Source organism: Aedes aegypti, chromosome 3 (assembly GCF_002204515.2).
Source record: "Aedes aegypti strain LVP_AGWG chromosome 3, AaegL5.0 Primary Assembly, whole genome shotgun sequence".
NCBI classification, from domain to species: Eukaryota; Metazoa; Arthropoda; class Insecta; order Diptera; family Culicidae; genus Aedes; species Aedes aegypti.
Window position 1 is genome coordinate 9218362 of NC_035109.1, and position 23186 is coordinate 9241547.

Consider the following 23186-nt stretch of genomic DNA (forward strand, 5'->3'; position numbering starts at 1 on the left):
ATGACAGTTTAATAATTCATTCACCTAACAAAACAAAGCCCTTTACAAGTATCACTATTATCAATAGTTTGCTAAATAATTTACATTCATCAAAATAGTTGTTAAAATTTTGCTTTGCAAATTAAATGAAAAAGGCATTTTCGTGCGACGCACGATCTGAGAACTATTCTTTTGCTTGCGCACAGCGTGAAGCATGCTACGCAACACTTTATCCCACGCTACACATTGTTGGCTGGGACGATGAAACCCAACGTGTGCACTTTCATCGGTAAACGGGCTGCCCGGTATCGTACACGCAATGCTGCCGATGTGGTAGAGAGCTTTTTGAACTACAAATGCCAGTGTGTGAGTAGCCAAAGCGTCAACTCCGACCAGTGCACATCTTATTACAGCAACCAAGTCGACCAGTGTGAGAGTGCAGATGGGCATGAAAAGAGAGAAATCAATCCACGAGAGAGATTCATTTTGCTTGCTCTCTTTTGGAATTCGCGCCATCAGCAATCAGCATCACCATGCTTATGGTGTGAAGCGCGGGTGTGTCTCAGATAGCGGAAGGTGGATTATTTTTTAGTTGACTTTTAGTAATCAAACCTCGCTTTTCGCATCCTGCGCAGTAGTTTTTGCAATAATTAATCGCAGAATGGACGCGCCCACCCCCAGCGCCATCGTCGTCACCACGCTTGTTCTACATGTAACAAAAGCGAGTATTTTACACGATGCAAACTGTTCTGGTTCAATTCTATGTAAAGATATACATGACCATGGTGACCATAGATAGTCACAGTTTTAAATTGCAAGATTAGTTTGAAGCCAGTGCTGTTGAAATTGTCACTACTTCTTCAGAATTCATCATTGAATGATGACTGATTATTGGGTTATTTTGCGATGACAAATTTATCGGTTTTTATTGACTGCTTAACAAGAAACTTGCGACGACTGACGCGCCCCCATTATTCATATAACGGTGGGTTTAGAACTATGTTGGAGGTGATGATTTCGCATTTTGGAAGAAAACATCACCTCCAAACACTAACGATTTTGCGGTGGAATGTTGACGTTTAATCACGAATAAATGGATCATTGAAGGTAACTCTTTCGGTACTCACCGCATCAAAACAGCGGCGCTACCGTATATGGAATTGACCATTATGACAGCATCGCTGTTATGTCAAACACACAAGACTACGGTGGCGCTATCTGTGCTTTTCATAGCGACCGTTTTGGTTATTTTAATGATCCATTGACCGAAAGCGCACTTTTTTCTTGTTTTGAACGATATTACGCTCGACATATTATTTTTGATATTCTGAATGATCAAAATAGATTTCAAGCTCAAATTTCAGGCTCAATGATATCTTATCCCGACAGCTCGTCCTGTAGTAAAATTTTCCAAGGGGAATTAACAGTTTCAGGACACGGAAAATGGTGAAACAGGATTCTAGTTCAATTTTTAACAAATATTTAAAATATATAAATTGGATACCCATATACAACTCTATTGATAAATTCAACTAAAGAGCTTGATTACTGAATAAAATATAAAATATTTAATTCGATTGAAAAGCTGAGAAAAACACATATTCGAGAATGGTGATTACGCTCTTTATACTAAAAAACTTGGTCCGTGGAGCATACTTATTGCAAAAAAAGAGATAAAGTTAAGTAAGCAGTGCACAGGTGGATAATTAGGTCACGCGACGCCTCTGTCCAAAATAGCCCCTGGAATCAAAAGTAGCCCCGTCCGACGGTACCGCGCATATTATTGTCAAATATAAACTATGTGGCTTTCAAAAAACCTCCTCCCGACGTGAATCAAAAAATCCAAGAAGAGGATATGACACCCCACATTTGTTGTCATTTTTTTTTCCCGTGTAAAACAATGTTTTGTTATGATTCATATGGTCATAAAACGTCGAAAAACACAAAGTCTTTCTTACGTTCTTTTTTTTAATAACATGGCTTTTCAAGCGGTACGTCGACCGACGTAAAATACATTAATGTATACTCTAGCTAAGATCTATCCGGCTATTTTTAAAGGTTTGGTTTGCAAATAAAGTCTGTCCTAAGAAGTATGATAAGTTTTTACTCTCAAATAGAACATTTATATAAATAAAAATGGAATGGTGTTTGTATGTCACGAAATGACTTACGAACGGGTCAACGGATTTGAATGATTCTTTCTCAGTTTTGTTCGTCAAGGGATCCGACATGTTTGTGTGTATAAAAATCCTAGGGTATTCACCGCGAAAGTCGGAAAAACGAAAATGAACGGAACTGTCATTTAATATTGGACGATCCATAGCGTTTTTCAACAGCCTACTTGATGGCAAGACGAAGTTTACCGGGACCACTAGTTAAATAATTATTCTTTGTTGTGTGTTTTAGTGTAAAATACCCTTATTATAAATTTTGTAAAATTTTAAAGAGCTAATGTGCTTTATACCAGGATGGTTTGATTGATAAAACGAATCTTGAAGATAAAGAGAATAATAATAATGTATATTTTAAAACGTAGTGTTCGACTATAGAAGATAAACATCTGTTATACATCACAAGGTATAAAAAAAAATCTATTAAAAGAGAATGTTCTTGATACTCAAAAAGAATACTTAGCATTTATACCTTTAGTTTTTTTTCACCATGAACTTACACCATATTAGTAATAACTCAGATACTATTATAAATTACGTGGAACTCTATGGAAGAATAACTTTTTTCCAAGCTTTCTTCGCAAGAAAACCATGTACCAATATTTTGATACTGATATGAAGTTGTTCAAAATTAAAGAAGGGTCGATTCATAATTTTCTCCCAAAAATTTAGCTCATAATAGTTGAAAAAAGTTACTTTTTGACGAAAAAAGTGACATTAGTTAAAATGGCTGCAAAAAAGAGACTTTAAAGTGACTGGCTTAAAAAAGTGACCAAGTCACTAAAAAGTGACTCGCTGCCAGCCTTGTCAGAATATCTGAGGGCAACCCTGGAAGATCTCTAAATGAAATGATTATGGAGGCTTTGCGAATTATGAATCCTCAAAAAAAACGAATACCGTGGACGTACCATATTTGACGCGGTTAAGAAAATTCTAAATTCAAACACTTGTCAAATTGTCTAAATCTGTCCGATTTTGTTGAAATTTGAACCTATGCTAGCTCAACTATTATAGAATTAGGGAAAAATCAGTAAAAAAATATTAAACTTTTTTTCTTCATGTTTGATTGACTTTTTGTGGATTACATTAGGTTCCTTAATTGACGCATCAATTCTTCAATGTGCCTAATTTGACGCACTATGTTCCTTATTTGACGCACTTAAAAAATATTGCCAAACTTTAAAATATACAAGAGTTTCAGTATTCAATAGTTCAATTAATTGAAAAAAGCGTTTTAGAGTGAACAGAAAAGTTAGAATCTTTGGAAAAAGTTTTGAATGACGTCATCCGGTAGTACTTTTGCTATGCGTTTAGTTAGTGTAGAAAATAAAACCGGCGATTGAGTTCAATCCATAGTTAAGCATTATTGTTTAGTTTAATGTATTTTCGTCGTGATATCAAACAAGGGAAAGGTTTGAAAACTACGTTGCGGGGAAGGTAGTTGCTAAAATAAGGACAAATTAGTCAAAAACTAGAACGAAAACAACCGGTTCCAAAAATGGCCGTTTAAGAATCTTCGTTACTTATAACACGTGAACTACGCCTACTTGTCAAATGTTCTATGTCACCCTTATGGACCGGGGGACAAATATGCGTAGAAGTTCTACGGTAGAACCAACGGCAGTATGGGCCTCGAAATAGATCGAGAACCATATATGCGGTCATACATTAAGTACGTCATGTTATTAGGGGGAAGGAGGTGTTCTGCAAGATGTGACGAATCACACAAGTTTTTTGAAGGCTCTATATAAAAAGTGAGACGTAGGGCGGATGGGCGGGGTTTTTGTAGAAAATAGTATGTTTTTGTGACACGTATCTCATGGACACCCCCTATTGTATAAATTATACGAAACAAACCATTGAACCTACACCTCACCTCCTGACGCATTTATTGAAGCTACCTTGAAACATTAGAAGACGTCCATGAACCGCGATAAAGTGTACAATTTTCAACCATCAACCCCTCTCAACCTTGGCCACATTTATTTTATGAAAAGTGCGAATATTTTGTATAAATCGTTGCGTTTACCTGAACCTCCTCCTCTTCCTAAAACGTGACGTAATCTATGGATGACCCTTTACATGTGATTACATAAAGCATTGGGTTGTTCTGCGGACGGATTTTTTGTATGCCAGCACCATAAATATTTCTTTTCCTATTTTCGATTCAATAAAACATGCTGAACAAAATAGCAAATAATTAGGAACATTGTGTTCCTAACTTGACGCACAAGATTTTCATACAAAAATATGTCTTAAACCTTAAAAATAGAAAATTTTCGACGTCAATTTATGAATAAAAGAATATTACTGACTGTTGTTGATGATATTGCTGTAAAACAGCACAATATTTTCATGAAAATTGATTAACAATATTTAGCACATTCACTAAGGAATGAAAAAATTGACGCACTTGTCGGATGCATTTTCAAATAATTTTTATTTTTTGCCCATTATTAATCAAAACTAAACTTTTTTTTGGTTGAAATCTTTCAATAACATGTAAATGAAGATTTAGGAATAATTTTTTGAATGCTATTTTGAACTAGAATTAATTTATAATAAAATTAATAAGAAAATGCGTCAAGTTTGGACCCGCGTCAAATATGGTACGTTCACGGTAACACTTAGATATTGTAAGTTCGGTCAATCATTAGAAAATGCAATTCATCGAAGATGGATTTTCTCGGTATTCATGCAAGATACCCTTTTTCGAATGTATGGCGCATTAGAGTGCATCCGGATGCAAATCGAATGCATCACTTCCGAAGTTGGGTATCTCGCATAGATTCTGATAAAAATTTCGATGAGAAGCCATTTCTAACTTTTTTCCGCGCCGACAATAGCCAAACTTCACGAAACGTCAATCGGTCCAGGAAAAAAGCGGCGAGAGTAAATTTCAGCTACTTAACGGTCAATTACTAGCAATGAAACTTAATTTCATGATAAATTCCCTTGAGAAACCGTAGGCAAATTTTTGGTGCAATCCTGTTCTTTTTTTCAGGGTTGATTCAATACATTTCTTTGGGATGATTCCTCTAGGAAATATTCCAGAGAGTGCTCTCTGCGTTCTTCCAGGTATTCTAACAGGATAATATTCTGCGATTTCTTTACGAATATGTACCTTTGAGAGTCTTGTTCTAAGAATTAATCCTTCAGCACAGTAAAGTTCAAAGCTTGGCTTCCTTTTCCTGAATTTGCGACTCTTCCTGATTTTTTTTTTTTTCAAGAAAGCCTAGAAAAATCTCTTTCAAAGAATCTTGCAGTTTTTCCCTAGATGGACTTCGTCAAAAATAGTTTAAAGATTCCTTCAAATCTTTCTTCTTGGTTCTTCAATGACTGTTTTCAAGAATAATTGCAGACTGTTTAGAGACGATCAAAGGAATTTAACAGCAATTTTCCAAGAATCACTCCATAGATACACCTGCAAGTGTATCAAATCAAATAAACTCTGCAAATATTTTTCCAGAGGAAACTTTAGGAATACCCTTCCATGGAAACTCCTACAAAAAAAATGAAACTTCAGAGAATTTTTGAATTAATCTTGAAGAAATCACTAACAGAAACCATTCGGAATTTCTGAGAAAAAAATAACCTTAATTATAAGGCGATTCCTTGGACAAAATCTCTCTTAAAAAAAAAAAATTATAATGCCTCCAAACAACAAAAATCCATTTACATTAGGTTTACAGATCCCATCAGCAAATCTCCTTGGGAATCCAACATGTAATACGTCCTGCAGCACCTCCAGAAACTCTTTCAGTAATTTCTTTAATGTATCAATGTTGTTTTGAGAAGGTTTTGAGTGGTTTTGGCTTCTTCAAACCCTTGATATAATTTTATAACTTTTTGATTTTTTTACGATTTTTTTTTAATTTCTCCCAGAAGTTTGGGAAGCTTTTTTCGGAAGCTCGGAAAGCTTCTTCTAGAAGCTTGCGAAGCTTCTCCAAGCAGTTTGTAAAGTTCTCTTAGAAGCTTGGGAAGCATCTCTTAAAAGCTTAGAAAGATTATGCTAGATGGTTCTTAAGCTTCCCCTTGAAGCTTGGAAAACTTCCCCCAGAAGCTTGGAAAGCTTCTTCCACAAGCTTGAAAAGCTTCTCCCAGTAGCTCGCAAAGCTTCGCTTAGAAGCTTGGGAAGGTTCTCTTTAAAGATTAAGAAACTTCTCCTAGAAGCTTGAGAAGCATGCCCTAGCAGCTTGGGAATCTTCTCCTAGGAGCTCTGTAAGCTTTTCCTAAAAAAATATACGAATTTGTACATGAATCTTGGGACGTTTTTTTTTTTCTAAAAGATAAGCTTCTCTCTCTTTAGTATTAGAAAGCTTTTCCTAGAAGCTTGGGAAACTTTTCCAACTGCTAAAACCCATTCTCACTAAAACATTTTTTTTTATTTTTTGGACTACCTTTCGCGCCAAAAGAACATTATAATGAGATGCAGATCTTGCCATACAAGAAACCGTTCAGAACTACAGTCAACATTCCGAGAGCAAAATTTAAATATCGATAACTTTGTGAAAACTAGGACAAGTTCAGTAAATGGCGTGAAATTATAAAACATAGTTGCTGGTAATTCAAATTTTCAGTATTCCATCCGGAAATATGAAATATCCTTAAATGATCAACCAAAACAATCAGCTGTTTTGTGTTACACAATCATCCCACACCATGCTTCATGTTGCACTTACCTTCATTGGCAAACGATTTGGTAATGTTGAGGGTTTGCCGTAGAAAATTCATCTTGATCTAAAACCAATCAAAAGCCACATTAGACAACGTGTCCCGGCTCGTTTAAATCCATCACTTACCTTATGCAAGCGAATGACTCGATTTCCGCCAAAAGTTGCTCCTGGGAGTTTTCCTGGACCGGCAAAATATCACACAAATTTAATGTTTAAAAAACGCACGCACGCGACTTTGACGATCGCCGACCGACACGGTTCTGTGTTTACGAATGGACCGACAAGCCGAGAGCAAAATAAACCAAAAAAAAGGCAAACTGACAGCACATCACAAGGAGATCTGTCAAATAAATGCTGTCAGCGCGGGAACATGTTGCGCAACGCAGAGAGGGGTTTGCTCTCTGAAGTCGAAACAAGTAGATGCAACAAAAATTCAGATGAAATCCTGAAGTTTGTCGCATCAGTTGAGATTTTGATGTCTTATGGTCGCTTCAAGTGGAATATGAAAATGCTTTGGAGTTTAAGAGAATTAACACGTATTTGACGCAATAATCAACACTTCAGAGATCTGCATGCAGCACTAGTCTGATGATGATCAATTTGCTCGTTTATGCGTATCCGTTTTTTACATATTCTGCTTGTACGCAAATAAATGAGCCAGAACTTAACGTTTCATAATTCTGCTTGCTTTTACAGCCAGATTATTGTTTTATTTGCGTTTCCCCCTTTTTTCTCTAGCATCTCGTCAAAAAGACGAGTACCCGATTAACCAATGTTACAATTTCTGTGTAGATCTTTGTCCAGCGATGGTAATGTCCACCGATTCAAAACACACCGATATCGATCGCTATCGGAAATCATTGACTGGTTGACCTGGTAGGCATTTGAATAGACCTTTTCCGTGAAAAAAAATCATTGGCTTTATGCTTTCTGTCAATTTACTCAATAAACTTTCCTAAGGAACCGATATGTTTTGGAGCCTTCAACTATTAGAAAACAATGAAAAATTTGCGGCACGTTAGTTACCCCTTCGGTCTCCTACAGTTGGTTTCACCTCGAAAAATGCAGACCCCTTTTTCCCCTATAGTTTTACTACCTCGTTGTGGTGAATTTATGATCAGCTGGCATGACCATATGGTTTATGTTTTCATTCATCACGATTCCTTCACGATTCCTTAAGTCTCCGTAATCACCGCGGAAACCACCTTCACGGTGGTAGGTCATTTGGCATGAAGTCGTTTGGCATAACGGTCGTTTGGCATAATAGTCGTTTGGCATAATGAGTCTGAAACCAAGAATTTCTTAAGATGAGATTCGTTTTTACGTTTCTTTTGAATCTTTCTGATGACATCAGGCTTGTTGTGGAGTCAATAATTGACAATAATTGATACAAAATGTCACTTTATTCTACAATCATATGCTCTTGAATAAACTAAAGCATATTAGGAAAGTTATTGTCAATAATATTTTATAATTTATGCAGAAATTACCTTTCTTTCAAATATTAATTCTTCTTTCGAGTTCCGCTATTGGAATAATTTTTTGCACTGAAGATTTTGATAGATTTAGCAATAATTTACCCTTCTTTCAAACATTGGATTTATTTTTTATATATGATGTAACCAAATTATAGGCATAAAAACTGTTGATTTGAAATTGAAATAAATTTCACCTTCTTTTATACATAGGCTATGATTTCGTTGTTCCCAACTGACAAAATGGCAGCAATAGATAACATTGATCTGCTCAAGTTATCAGCGAAAAGAGAAATCGATTACTGGAGTTACTTTGATGGGTTGTCCTACTTTCCCCGTAATGTCGGTTCCCCGAATGTCGTTACCCCGAACGCCAGTATCCCGAATACCAGTTCCCAGAATATCCCGCTTCACCAAAAAGTCCACTTCCCCGAAAAGTTTGTGTTACTCATACTTGTTGTAACTTCAAACATTTCAGGTTGGTGAACGAACTGGCCATTTGATATGCACCCTTCTTTATTTAATTGGCGGTTCTTTCGAGTTTTACCGTCCTCAATATTTTTGCCAACATGTGTATAGCCAAGAATGACAGAATACCTGCTTCTTTTGATTGCTTATCGTTCTTGCTCGTTCACCTTCCTCAATCATTATGCCAAACGACCATTATGCCAAACGGCCATTATGCCAAACGACCATTATGCCAAACGAACATTATGCCAAACGACTTTATGCCAAACGGCTTTATGCCAAACGACCTTTTGCCAAACGACTTTATGCCAAGCGGGGTACAATCCACCTTCACCGCTTCGGTCGGTTATGACCGCATCCGGCGAACACTACACGATTCTGTAACGCAAGGATTGTAGTCAACAGATGTCTGATCTCTCTGTTTTGTGCCGACGAGGATTGAATAAGCCGGAAGATTCCTGACTTGAGTAATTTGAGGTTAGTTTCGTTGGCCGTCCTGTTTGGTGCGCCCTGACCGGGATCACGGTCAGTTTGAGCCGCACCTGATTTGACGTTTCCAAAAGTTAACAAGCATCCCAATGCAGGGGTGGAATCGAAAAACTGGTTGAAAAATCACCACGTTGATACCCATAGGGTTGAACCAACAGTGCCGCATCCCGAATTACTTTTCAAAATGTGGTGAGTATCCATGTTTTCAAAAATTCATAGGAATTAAAAAAAATAAAAAAAATTAGGAGTTCATATAAACAAAATCGGAAAGCGTTAGTATACAATAAAAATATTGCGGCGCTTATATTAAATCCACATCCAGCGGCGGTGGTAACGCGCAGAAGATATGCGCGCAATTCAAACGCAACGTCAAAATTCAAGTAGGCTTGGATTTTTTCGTGCTTCAAGGACACAAATGTTTCAAATTTGCTATATCTGAAACATTTATTGATTTTCATTATCACTGCGACGGTATATCGACATTTTCAGATAATCGCATTACGTGGATTTATCTTGCAGAGCACAATAATTGTCTTTCAAAGAAAAATACAAAAACTGGGGGTTAGATCTGACAAAAATGACCTATTGGACGGGCCATCAACCAGCGTAAGTTTTTTTCGGTAGCGTGTCGTAAGTAGCGTGGTTTCGTCGTTTTTCAAAAACGGAAAATTTTGCGAAAATGGAAATGGAGGAAGATCGGACGCAGCGAACGTCGACGGGACAAATTTTTCAAATTGGAGTTTCCTGATGGAGTCGTACCTGGAAAAGTTGGGTTTGCTTCATTGCATCGAGAAGACTCTGGAAAAAGATTTTTTCCCCAGCGGACCAAGCGGAAACAAGAAGACTCCAAATGCAAGTCAATCCTGATCCACAAAATCGAGGATTCCCATTTAGAGTACATTGGCGAAAAAAGTTCCCTAGAGCGATTTGGACCCCGCTGTAGCATACGTTCGAGCGGAAAGGAGCTTCGGACGTGTTCTACCTTCTGAAACAACTTGCCGGAATGAAGCACGACGAGAGACGAACAATGGAGGAGCACATCCTAGAAATTAAATTCGACAACCGAAAGTTTGTGTTCAAGTGCCACGCTTGCAGAAAGCCAGAACACAAGCGAGTGAATTGTCCAGAAAACATGAAAAATGAACACCCTGCATCGAAACCGAAAAACGTGGCGGAATCTGGCGGTGACATGGCCTTCATGACGGTTGACGGTGACCCACCCGGAGTAAAATTTCCTTGGATATTATAAAGTGGCACAAGGTAAGCGACAAAAGTTTTTTGCAAAATGTGCGCACGTTGGTTACGCCTATCGTCATTAACGTCGCCAAGATGCGGTTCGGAAGCCAAATGTGTTCAGACTGCGTGTCTTCGGAAGCAACATCTATTGTCACGTGCCCAAGGAGAAGCTCGATGCGAAAAATCAAGTGTGTTGCTTGGTTGGTTACGGAATCAACGGATATCGTGTGTGGGACCCCGTTCGATGGAAGATCGTCATCGCACGGGACGTAGTCATCGATAAATTGAAAGCCAAACGATCATATGTTACCCGACGTCAACTCATTTGGATGCTTATTTGAAGTTTGAGAGGAAAAACGATGGCGACGAAGCGACCCAATATCCATACCGGGAGCTAGTAGGTTGTTTGACCTATTTGATGCTATCAACTCGTCCCGATATTAGCATCGTGGTGAACACGAGTCGGTTCCAAAGTGGTGCAACCCATGTGCATTGGAGCCATTTGAAACGCGTGTTGCGGTATCTCCAAGGTACCAAGCACCTTTCATTGGAATTTTGACGTGACGCTTGAGCCGATTCACTCATTGGATTTGCAGACACTGATTGCGGTAGTGACATGGACGACTGTCGCTCAACAAGTGGTTAAGTGTTCCAAGTCGATGGTAACACTGTGTCGTGGACAACAAAGAACAACGGTCTTTTTGTCATCAACAGAAGCGGAATATGTATCCCTAAGCCAGTCATCGTGTGAAGCAATTTGGTTGCAAAATCTGCCCACCAAGCTTGGAGTCACCATGAGAACCCCTTTGGTGATTTACGAGGACAACCAGTCCTACATACACATCGCCGAAGAGCCACGCGACCAGAAACGGATGAAGCATCTGGATATACGTTACAACTTCATCAGAGAATGTGTCCAAAACAACGTCATCAAGTTGAAGTACAACCCGACTGGAGACCAACTGGCGAGAAAGTAGAATAAATTAGTAGATCAGTTTCAAATATGCTCTGACAATGGGCCATGAAAAATTTTAATTCTATTATATATACCACCCGTGACTTTGTTTTCTTGGGCATATAGTATAATCGTGCCTGCCACACGATATACGAATGCAAAAATAGCAACTTTGGCAAAGTAAGCTCTCAGTTAATAACTGTGGAAATGCTCATAAGAGCACAAAGCTAAGAAGCAGGCTCTGTCCCAGTGAGGACGTAATGCCAGAAGAACCACCCGTACACTTCAACTCTTTCTCTTTCTTTAATAAATCTTGTACTAGTTAACATCGTGTTTCTTATCAATAATTTATATTGTTTAAAGTTACGTATGCTGTTTGGATAAAAAAGAAAATTCTTTCACCGAATGGGTCAAGGAATTTTCCACAGAGAGTCCAATTTGAAATGACATTTCTACTCCACTCCGTACTGCGATCAAAGAAAAAAGATTTCCTTGATTACTTCAGGCAAGTGAACTCCCTCTCATTGAGATAGGCGATTACATTTCTTTTCAACAGCAAATCAGCCTTAATAATAAATGTCAATAATCGTGTAACGAAACTAGATTCATTTAGAAAATAACATTTTTTCTACCATATTACTGATATTTTAATTTTCTATGGTATTTTTGAGACAAAAGAGATAAAAAGTGAACATTATCTATGTTGCACCACGTAATTTTTCGATTGAAGCACTTTCATCATGCATCTCATACCAGCCACCAGATGTCCAGGCTTTGATGAAACAAAACTATAAATTCAACATGCAACAACCCATTCGCCACACAAAATGTTGCACAGCAACTGTCACTTCAAATTCCAATTGTTTCAATCCTGCCACACATTAGCAGCTGATCCAATAAGAACAACCGACACCTGCCGTTCAGGGCCAACACTACCACCCTCACCACCACCATCAAACCGCGGAGGCTATAAAAGAGGGCGCCGTCACCATTACGAAACCATTGTATCGTCATCAGCGTAGTGCCACGGTTGTGCTCTCGTAAAACCGGAACCCAGCGAAGCTAGCAGAAGCAAAAACCAGCAGCTCCTGTTCTATTGTAGTGTTGTAGTTCCAGATATACAGCCAGCAAACCAAATCTCAAGCACACATACACTCGTGTACATCACATACATCCATCTCAGTCGTCGTCACCCTCTCTCCGAGTACGGTACATAGTGCAAAAAGGAAGAAGAAAGTTTTTGTTCCGTTCGTTTCGGTGAAAGAGCAAAAGAGAAAGACCGAGACCGAAATTGATTTTTTCTGCCTGGAAATTTTTCTTATTGACTGCTGCTGCCACTACGGAAGTTGTACGTCCATCAAGAGTTAATTGATATTCGCAGTTTTGCACGCAGTTTCCTACGGTGACTGTTTGACGTTTTTCTTTGAAGAAGCTGGTGTGTAAACTTGTTTGTTTTTGTGACATTTTTGGAGTGCGGTAAAAATAACACAGATCGCGATATTTAAGTGACGCCTTGTCGTTGCCGTGGCCGCGAAGAAGGAAAGTTGCCAAATTTGGAAGTGAAGGGAATAGAGCGTGTGCAACGGTGAAACTGCACGCGAGTCGAAGAAAATTTTAGTGTGAAACCAAGTCAAAAGAACAGCCTCAAAATTACGACTTCAATCATGACCAACAAAGTGCTAGCAGCCGTACAAGATCTACAAAAACAAAATGGCGAATCGCAGAATACTGCAGCAGCGGCGTCCGGGTCGGAAACGGCTCGGACGAATCTGATTGTCAACTATCTGCCCCAGACAATGACCGAGGAGGAAATCCGGTCTCTGTTTTCGAGCGTCGGCGAAGTGGAAAGCGTCAAACTCGTCCGGGACAAGAATGTAATCTATCCGGGCCAACCGAAAGGGCAAAGCTTAGGATACGGCTTTGTCAACTTTCATCGATCTCAGGATGCCGAACAAGCCGTGAATGTGTTGAATGGATTACGCTTGCAGAACAAAGTACTGAAGGTGTCTTTCGCTAGGCCAAGCTCGGAAGGAATCAAAGGGGCTAATCTATATATTTCTGGTTTGCCAAAAACTATCACGCAAGAGGAATTGGAGACAATTTTCAGACCGTACGGTGAAATTATCACCAGTCGTGTGTTGGTCCAAGAGGGTAATGACAAACCGAAAGGAGTTGGGTTTATTCGATTCGATCAACGCAAAGAAGCTGAACGTGCCATTGCTGCTCTGAATGGAACTACACCAAAAGGTTTAACAGACCCAATTACGGTCAAGTTCTCGAACACTCCTGGACAGAATACGGCTGCTAAGATTGTGCAGCCTGCTTTGCCGACTTTCCTGAACCCGCAGCTGACTCGCCGATTGGGAGCTATTCATCATCCGATTAACAAGGGATTAGCTCGCTTTTCACCGATGGGAGGAGAAGTGTTGGACATGATGCTGCCGACTGCACCGACTACGGGAATCGGCGCAATCGCACCGTCTGGTGGTTGGAGTATCTTCATCTACAACCTGGCACCGGAAACCGAGGAGAACACTTTGTGGCAACTGTTTGGCCCATTCGGTGCCGTGCAGAACGTGAAAGTCATCAAAGATTCGGCGACAAACCAGTGCAAGGGATACGGCTTCGTCACGATGACCAACTACGAGGAGGCAATGCTGGCGATTCGATCTCTCAACGGATACACCCTTGGCCAGCGGGTGTTACAAGTCAGCTTTAAAACCAACAAAGCAAAGTAATTTTACTCATTTCCAACCGAACAGATTTCTATCTCCTTTCCATAAACACTAACACTCACACATACATCAAAAAATCACACGGGATCGACAACGCGTGTTGAAGCGCCTGAAACGATTCTCAATCCGCTAAAAATACCCGTCTTTTTTCTCGCTACTGTCTCCGCGATTGTGGAATTCCTTGCGAAAAGTCAAATTTCCTCCCCACCACCAAAGCGCATCCCCAAACTCCAAAACTCTATGTCACATTTTGCTACCCACCAAACCCCATGCTTGCTCCATATTCTCAATATTTCCATTCTGATATGGTGATATTCTGATTTCAGCGCCGAAATGGCCGATCATTAAATCAAGAAAGAAACCCATTGTAATTGAGAAGGGGGCAAACCATATATCAAACGCATCGAGACGTCACCCACCCTTCGAAACTAAAGTAAAAGTCAATCAAACTCCCCCGCATCAAGACGCGAGTACTGTTATAGTGCAATAAATATTCCACACACTCACGCGAATACACATACATACATACAGACAGACAAGCGAAGTACAATCGCACACAAGCCGCGATTTAAAGCAGACACCGAGTTTGAGCGAGAGCCAATAAATTGGTGGTGGAAAAGCGTGCACGCGACTTGAGAGCGAGGGGTGCAATTTTCCTCAAACTAGGGGGTGCGTCGCGATTGAATTTGATATACTCCAGCCCTGTACTTCTCATTTCGTATCGTCCGTCGTCGCATGCGCATGCGGAAGATCGAAGAAGCGCCAGCCGCCAGAAATTCGCAACTCCCCTCTACAACCCTGATATGAGATGAATGATGATGATGATGAGGCAAAGAATCTTCAAACACAGAACAGAAACAGAGATCCGCTTTGGAAGCGTGACAGACAGAACAAGAGCGAGACGCCCGCGCGAGAAATCAAGTATGTGTGCTTTTACCCATTCTTTTAAATACTTTCATTAAAACCTAAGATAGTCAAGTAATCACACATCCCAGCTCGCTCTTACCATAACTAGGGCTATTATAAGGCTAGGAGCACTAATCAGATGTATGTACGGCTTCTCGGTGTGACTTGGAATTTTTTCTAGCTTTTATACGGCGCGCATACACTTCTTGACAGCATGGGTTGCTGCGCGCCGTTTTTCGTGTATTTGTGCACAATTTGCTTCCATCACATCGGAGTAGGCGATTAATTAGCGACTCACGCGCGACTACTCTTGTTTTCTTCTCTCTATATTTCCAAAGTCTATTTACACACGAAATGCGCGCAGCTGGAAAAGTGATGATGATAATGTGCGATGAGATCAGTACCAGAGTCTGCTAGAGCTGGGAATTCTCTATTGATGTGTAGCGAGAAAAAATAATCAAGCATACGTGTAAATTGAGCACACTTGGCCATCTTCAACACGTCGTTTCGAGATCGAACATTTTTTAAGAGGCTTCCCGAAGCAAGGAAGGAGAAGGCTATACTGTAGACAGTTAACGTAACACTTTTCATTCGTTTCCCGTGTGTATGGCGAGGAGTCGGAAAAGTGTGAGCTTTACAACAAGAACAAATGGCTTACATTAGCTCTAAATAACACGTTGATGACGAAAACGACGATCAATAAGAAAACTATAACGTGGTCGACACGAGAACCACTGGTAGTCAACAAAGCTGAAAACTGAAAGAAACACGAAAATCTAGTCAAAAGAAAAAGAAACTTTTACAACAAAACATAGTAGGCAGAATAGGTTCTTTTACGCGTTAGTCTTAAATGTCCCCCTAATAAATATGTAACCAAGCTGAAACATATATTTATTGATGGAGAATGTGTATCGACGACGAGTGGGATGTAAATCAAAGTGGTACTACTGCAATATTGGGAACTTTATTTCATCACACTTAATCGGTGCAGGAAAAGCCGGATCGCGAATGCTAGCCAGAGGCAGCAGCACGCAAGATACACACAAGAAAATAGTAAGATTAAATTAATATTCTAGGGAAATTTTATTTATTTTTACAACTTATTTATTGACAACTACGGAAGGTGGCTTTGAGACAAAACATAACAAAAGCAAGCAAAACTCTTCAAGCTATCGATAAATGCCAGACGGAAAGCAAATAATGAAGAAACCAACCTGCAAAACTACGAAAGGATCTCATTTTTTAGAGTGTAAAGCAAGTGCAAACAAGTTGGGTTCGAGGAAACGCGTAAACGGAAGCCATTAATTTAGTAAAATTGAACGAGTGAGCCTATAATACATGCAGATGCAGATGAGATAAAACTAATCCTAGAGAGTGAAAAAGAACGCGCAAAACTGAAAGAGACTCAAAACGAACGACTCAAAGCAAACGTACTTAGAGAAAAGAAGAAACTGCTGTGGCACAGTGCCGGAGAACAATTAAAAACCATTTTGATTTTTCGGTTACGGAAACTAGTGGAAGATAAAGTAGAATCACTGATTTGTTTAGGTTGTTGGGGACGTTTCCAGCGCAAACTAGTTGTCATTATTATCAGCGCAACCGTGTTGCCACCGACGCACATTTTTTCTCCACAAAACCGTCGGTTAAGTTTCAACATTCTCTTCTTTGAATCAAAACGATAGACTTTTATAAACACCCGAGACGAGAACTTTCAAAGCCCACCATCGGAACGCTAATTCGTTTTTGTGTGGTCTTTGTTTGAATAGAAAAATTGGTACTAAACTTGTTGTGATGCATTTCTCTTGGCTGAGACCGAGAGCAGGAAGTTTGTGCATCAATTGAGTAGCAGAAGCGTGGAACTTTTTTTTTTGGTTTCAGCCATACAAAGCGATCATTACCCCGAGAAAAAAAGGGAAAACATTAGTCGAAAAGTATTATAAGCCTGATATGGAGGCATATTAACCGTATTGGATACAAGAATATTAAATGGATAACATCTATTGGAATGAGCAACAAAACAAGCATAATAATGTCGCACAGTAATTTTTAAGATGATTGTAAGACAAGTTATTGATATACACAAATTCAGCCCCTGTACCAAAACTCCGCAGAAAAACCAACAAGCATTGTTGCGATGGAAAAACAGAAATACTCCCCATACCATTTCTCACCAGGAATATATTGATATTATATATTAGAGAAAAAGTGAGACATTAAGAGAGAGAGAATAGTGACATAGAAGCAAAGTTTTAACATGACAAACTTTCATCAGTTGTTTATACATTTTATATGGTTTTTCTACTTTATTTTCAACCACCTAGATTCGATTTTATCCTTGGTTTTCAAATAATTCCACTTCATCCGCTTCCCTTTCGGCAAACGGTTCCATGTCCATTCACGCATTTAAAGCAACTATTACAAATCTTATTTGTGATTTCTAGTCCAAGCTGGCGCTGAAGCCGCCAGCGCCTTTCTTTTCCATGGAAACTAAACCGTGCCCGGGAGGGAAAAGGCGAAGAAAATGCAACACCCGAATCTATTCCATTACAACTGTGATACAAGCAAAACAAGAAAAATGTACTTTTAAGCAAAATCAAACAACAAATACACGCAGAAAATTGTGCAAGCAAGAATGTGTGTTGACTTGACACTGTTCCAATCCAAGTGCAAATCGGTCGCCATGGCGACCAAACTCTTCTGATTGGCACTTGGTGCGCAGTGTCGTTGCCGTGTGTTCAGTATTTTTAGTTCTCGCTGAAATTTCCATTCCCCTACCGATTAATCTTCGCCGCCGTGTGTCGAGATGGGATGGCGCGGCAGTGCTGCACATTGCGTGCACATTTCTGGCAAAGGCCACCATCCCGCACAAGATCGCACGCAGGAAGCAGCTCGTATGTGACATTTGACCGAGGTGGCGCTTCTGTCGCTGTGCGATTCGCGCGCGCATTCTTGCTGACAACGTTTTCAGTTTTTAGCAGAGTTCTGTTTTCTTCTTGTTTTATTCTGTCGAATTATGCGTTTTAGTTTCGTTTGTTTTGGTTTCTTTCGTTTGCTCTGTTTTCTTTTTCATTTTTTTGGTTTAATTACTGTAAGAAAAATAAAAACATTACCAAACAGGTTCCGGTACACATTACGATAAATTTGTTCCAATTGGATAGCGAAATGAATTAAAAAATGAAATCATTATTTGCTTTTGTAATCAGTATTCAAAAACAAAAAATTATAAAAACACTGTAAGAAATCTGTTTACTTTCTTAACATCTGATTTATGGTTTGCTTTGTTCTTTATACTTTTGAGTTTTAGTGAAAACCATTTACTCACACACACACCCGCACACCCATACCAGAGAGAAAGAGAGAGCATCAACATTCAAACGTTTTTTGTTTAGATTCATTCGTACGTTGACAGGTGTAATTTTCTTTTTCTTTTTATTATAATTTCGATTTTATGATGACACAGACTCAAAACGCGACGGTATCGACAAAAATAAACACACCCAAAATGTCACAAGTCTCTAGTCTGATCTAGGCCAGAGTGTCAAGCGTCGTTTCTGTGAAATTCTAGTTTTGATTATGTGGGTTCATTATTTTTCGGTTTGGTTAATTGTTGTTTTCGTCTTCTTCAGTTTTATAGGTCCCGTATTATTAGTTTTAGTAGTTTTTATTTCGCTCCTGCTTTTGGGCAGGACTTTACTTATAAGTTATGTACAGTTCATTTGGGATTATCGCACGATTTTTTTTATCTTTTTTTTTCAGTAAATAATCAGTTTATTTTTATGTTTTATTATTTCTTTTAATTTCTCTTTTTTCTTTTTGTGTGTTTTTTCTTTTCTTTATTTTTAGGATTTATGTTAGAAAGAATTGAGAGTGATGTGTGCAATAGGATGTGACTATGTTTTCTTCCTTCCCTTCTTCTCACCTTATCTTATCCACTCTTATTCTTGCTTTTGCTTAGATTTTAATCACAGAAGAAGAAAGCTAAACCCTAGATTATTCTATATAGCAAGTACGGATAGAGGAAACACTATTTATTTGAAACAGATTTTCATACTTATTTAAAGTTAGTATTTTAAGCATAGTTTGATCATAATTTAATGCGTATTCATCGATGATTGTAAAAAGCAAGAAGCTTATTAGTTTCAAACATCTGGCAGTTTCATAAACTAGCGCAGCATACTCTGTTTGTTTGAGTATTCATTTGACAGTGAAGCGTGCAAACACACTTTTGTTCAGTTCCTTAACAATTCAAACGAATGAATAGAAAAGAATCAAACGACAATAAGCGACAGTCCAACAACGTGACGGAATATTTTGAACCAAGAAGTACAAAAGTACACTTTGTTGGATTGTCAAGGTCGTGAATGTGATTTGAAAATGTGTTAAAAAATAAATCACTTCAACATAAACCTGTATCACCAAAAAACACCACCACGTTCTATCCATAGCAAAGTAGAGTGATTTTAGTTGTACTCAGAATTCAGTTTCTCTCTCACCCACACCATAAGATGTTTGTTTGATTGTATTTTTCTTTAAACCACGGAAGCAATGTTTCAAACATTAGTGCAACATTTTCACTATATTATAAAACAAAAAACAATGAAAACCACCTTAAAGAGGAAATCGAAACGACTCTCAAAACAAAACTTTTCGAATACTATAATTAAACATGAAACTGCAAAACTGGCAGCCCGGCAGCAGCGACAACAGCAAAAAGAATCACATTATGATGCTTGTGTTGGTATTTACCTCTTATCTCGTTTGCGTTAGTTTCATTATAAATTTTTGAATAAAACAAAAAAAAAACTTGAGGGAAAACCGAATTCCGCTACAGCAAAAGAAGCAACGGCTTACCGTTAAAACGTCTACTGAAATTACGGCTTTGATTTATCATTATTTATGTATTCGAATTAATCAATGTATAATTTTATTTTCCCGAATATGTTCTTGTGTACATACGAAAATTATAAAAGCAAATCAATTATTACAATAGTAAAAGAAACAAAAATATGAAATACAATAAAAAAAATTATAATTTGAGTCCGTTTATCTTCATTTAATTTTTTCCGTTATTCCTTTATTGGTTTCCACCGAACAGAAACTGCAACCAACCAACCGTATCAAGCAACAACAATCGGAAAAATGCAAGATCAATCATTTGATTAAGCGTGTGTGCTTTGTTTACGTTTCCTCTTCTGTTCTGTTCGTAAGTTGCGTCCTTTTCGTACACCGAGATGAGTATCTCTCACATTGTGTCCGTCTATCTCTTGGGTTCCTTACAATCCGGATCACAACCATTGGAAGCCATTCAGTAGACACTCACCACTTACACTACACTCATACATTTACAGCATTTCGATTCTCAGCATTAGTCAATGAGTGCCCAAATCACTCATCCCAACACACTCACACTCATGCGGAAAACAACTCGAATCACTTCACACGGCTAGATTCATCCTCTCGTGTATTTTCCTTCTCAGACGTCGATCAGAGTGTGTTGTGGGTAGACTTCCATTTTTGGTTGATATCGTTTTGAGTTTTGATGACAAACATCCAACCACGGCCAGAGCCGGTTAATAGTGTCACAAGAAGTATGAAACAATGCAACCTCTGACATTTTGTTCCACATCCAGTATCGGTTCGTTATCGGCTTTCTTGCTCTTGTGTATTTGTAAAGAAACATCTCTCTTAAGTGCATCGATTATTCTTCTCAATGTACATGTGTTGGTATGTTTGAGTTCAGCCGTTTCTTGCGTTCGCACGCTGATGGGTGTGTGAGTGTATGAATGAGTTCCGTCAGAATTTTCGTTTTCAGTTTAAAAGTCGCGTACTGTTGTAAATGGTCAAAATTGAACGCAAGCATTTTCAGTGCAAATGGTTATTGGCTTCGTCTCTCGGATCCATCACTTCAGTTGATTTTTACTTATTATTCTCTTTATTGTGGGTAAGTAATGATTTCACTTTTCTTTCTTACAAATCCTGTTTATGTTTTCGTTGTCTATTTATATACTGTTATTTTAAGAACGAACTTTCTACTCAAATATGTTTGAACTTTTTTTTTCAATCATTCAACTTATTCTTTTAAAAGCTGATTGACCACCGTCAATGGTTATCATTGATCAGTTAAGCAAAATATTCTGTTTGTTTGCAGTAGATCATTTTACGTGCACTGACGGGTCTGTCACGCCTTATTTTTATAAAATCTAACAAAAAAAGACATCAATCAGTTTTTAGGTTTGATTCATCATCATCATGTAACCGTGTATTATAACTCATGTATTATTTAAGCATGCAATTCAATTGTAGATGTGTTTTTTAATTTAACAAAGCATCAAAATCATTTGTGTCATCTCTCCCATTGCTGTCCTCATGTTTGCAACTATCCACTTCTAATTAATTGTGTCTATAAAAAATTTTGTTGACTAATTTAATCGCCAAACAAATCAAAAACCTTAAGCTGTTTATCAATTCCTCCTTATTATTAATCACACCAAGGTCAAATTCTCTTGAGTTTATTTTCAGCGGTAGAGAAAGTGCGGAACAGAAACCAAAAAGCCTATGTTTTCTCACCATTTTTCTCCAGGTATAGCTACATTTTACGAGTATTGTGTAATTTTATTGGTTTGTGGTTTTGTTTCCTGTCTAGAACAGAACCGGCATCAGTTTGGTTGTCTTGATTTTTTCGTCATGTTTTCAGAGTTGTTCTTCGTTGTCAATTTGAAAGCAAGGGAACCCAAGTAGTAAATTATGAAAAAAAAAATCCAGTAAAAATAATGAAAAATCGAGGAAATGACGAAAAAGTTAGAGCAAATATATTCTCCGTCCAGAAATAGCGATTATTTCAACATCAACAAAAAAAGGCTGTGAGTCAGTTTATTATATGAGTAATAAACAATCTTAATAAGGAAAAAGACTGAACCTATAGTACAAATGCAGTTATCAAGTGTTTAGAACAAACAATAAAAATCATTATGAAAATAAACATAATCCGTTTCTTCTTTGGTGTATGTGTTTCGAAAATTGAGTATATTTGAAGATGAAAAACGAATTTACCAACAAATTTGATGGCGCCCAACAGGATTATACTTCCAAGCGCTTGTGATTTGAGTACCTAGTTGCTGGTCCTGCGAAAACTCGACACATGCGCATCAAGCGTTGCCGGCCCATCCCTGATGTTGGGTGGAGATTTTTACTTTTTACTCGTTTCTGTACTATGGTGAGGGTGTTGGCTGATAAAATCGATACCGAGATTGCGAGTCTCCTGCGAAGAAGGTAAGTGAATGATTTCCAGCATGATTCGCCGGAAATGTTGAGATGCAAGAATCCTGACAGCTAATCCATCACATGCTGATATTGTGTTTGAAAATTCTTGGACCGAATTTTTTTTAATACAGATACAAAAATGGGATCATTGGAAAAGATTTAATGTTTTCAGCTAAAGAAATTGTTCCTCATACGATTGAATATTTTACATGTAAATGAGATTATAGAAAAAAGAAAAGATTGAGGTTATTTTCACAAAAATGGTTAAAATTAACAACGATGTATGTTGTTATGGACGGGTAATAAAATTTTAGCTTTTTCAAAATATGAATTAATTTATATCTATGGCTGAGACTGATAAATTAAAAGATGACATTAGAATATTTAAAGGTAAATCGAAACCAGGTCTCAAATTCCCAAGAACGCAAATTTAGTAAAGAAACAAAGCTTTACGCTGAAAATTGCATCGATTGATCGTCATCAACGAAGGATAGGTTTTTTTTTTTTTTTTTTTTAATTTTTTTTTTTATTAGTATCATTCTAAACATTACATTCATTATTTCTTATATCTAGGTGTTCTGTGTTATTAGACAACACTATCATCCTAATTTGGTAAAACAAATCTAAGATTTTATTAACATTTTGTTAACAACATATTACATTTCATTTGCCGTAGCAGTTCAGATTTTTTACAGGTGAGTTGATTTCACCTGCTTATAAGAGAAAAAAAAAGTTTTTAATATACTTAACCTAACTTAACCTAAACATATAACGCATTAATCGTGGCAATAGAAGATTGTAACGAATTTTGCCTGAAATTATTGATTATTTTATTT

The 23186-nt window shown here is 38.0% G+C and overlaps 3 protein-coding genes across 5 annotated transcripts in view; 1 reads left to right on the forward strand and 2 right to left on the reverse strand.

Moving 5' to 3' along the window:
- LOC5570203 (E3 ubiquitin-protein ligase NRDP1) overlaps positions 1–6890 on the reverse strand; it is a 76866-nt gene extending 69976 nt beyond the window's left edge. The window contains exon 1 of the mRNA XM_021848897.1: positions 6833–6890. The gene's annotated coding sequence lies outside the window, so the exon portion shown is untranslated. The remainder of the gene's footprint in view (positions 1–6832) is intronic.
- Positions 1–7101, reverse strand: part of LOC5570208 (40S ribosomal protein S12, mitochondrial) — a 154418-nt gene extending 147317 nt beyond the window's left edge. The window contains exons 1-2 of the mRNA XM_001658930.2: positions 6953–7101; positions 6833–6890 (exon numbers count right to left, since the gene is read on the reverse strand). Of these exons, the coding sequence (XP_001658980.2) occupies positions 6833–6884 (52 nt within the window). The 5' untranslated portion in view covers positions 6885–6890; positions 6953–7101. The remainder of the gene's footprint in view (positions 1–6832; positions 6891–6952) is intronic.
- A 5345-nt stretch (positions 7102–12446) lies between these two features.
- LOC5570204 (protein elav) lies at positions 12447–21619 on the forward strand. 3 transcript variants are annotated; one of them, XR_002501831.1, is made up of 3 exons: positions 12448–14183; positions 14511–15105; positions 18934–21619. XR_002501831.1 is itself a non-coding variant. In XM_001658936.2 (2 exons), the coding sequence occupies exons 1-2, from the start codon at positions 13114–13116 to the stop codon at positions 14530–14532; spliced, it is 1092 nt and encodes a 363-aa protein (XP_001658986.1). In that variant the 5' UTR covers positions 12447–13113; the 3' UTR covers positions 14533–20122. The 3 variants fall into 3 exon arrangements, 1 of the variants encoding a protein (XP_001658986.1); XR_002501830.1 differs by having other exon boundaries at positions 15429–20122; XM_001658936.2 differs by having other exon boundaries at positions 12447–14183; positions 14511–20122.
- Positions 21620–23186: the final 1567 nt, after the last annotated feature.

Excerpts from the sequence above, each read along its gene's own strand:
- LOC5570204 (XM_001658936.2), top strand. The coding sequence starts at position 13,114 with ATGACCAACAAAGTGCTAGCAGCCGTACAAGATCTACAAAAACAAAAT. Across the intron at positions 14,184-14,510 it reads TTTAAAACCAACAAAGCAAA|CGCCGAAATGGCCGATCATT; the intron begins GTAATTTTACTC and ends TTCTGATTTCAG.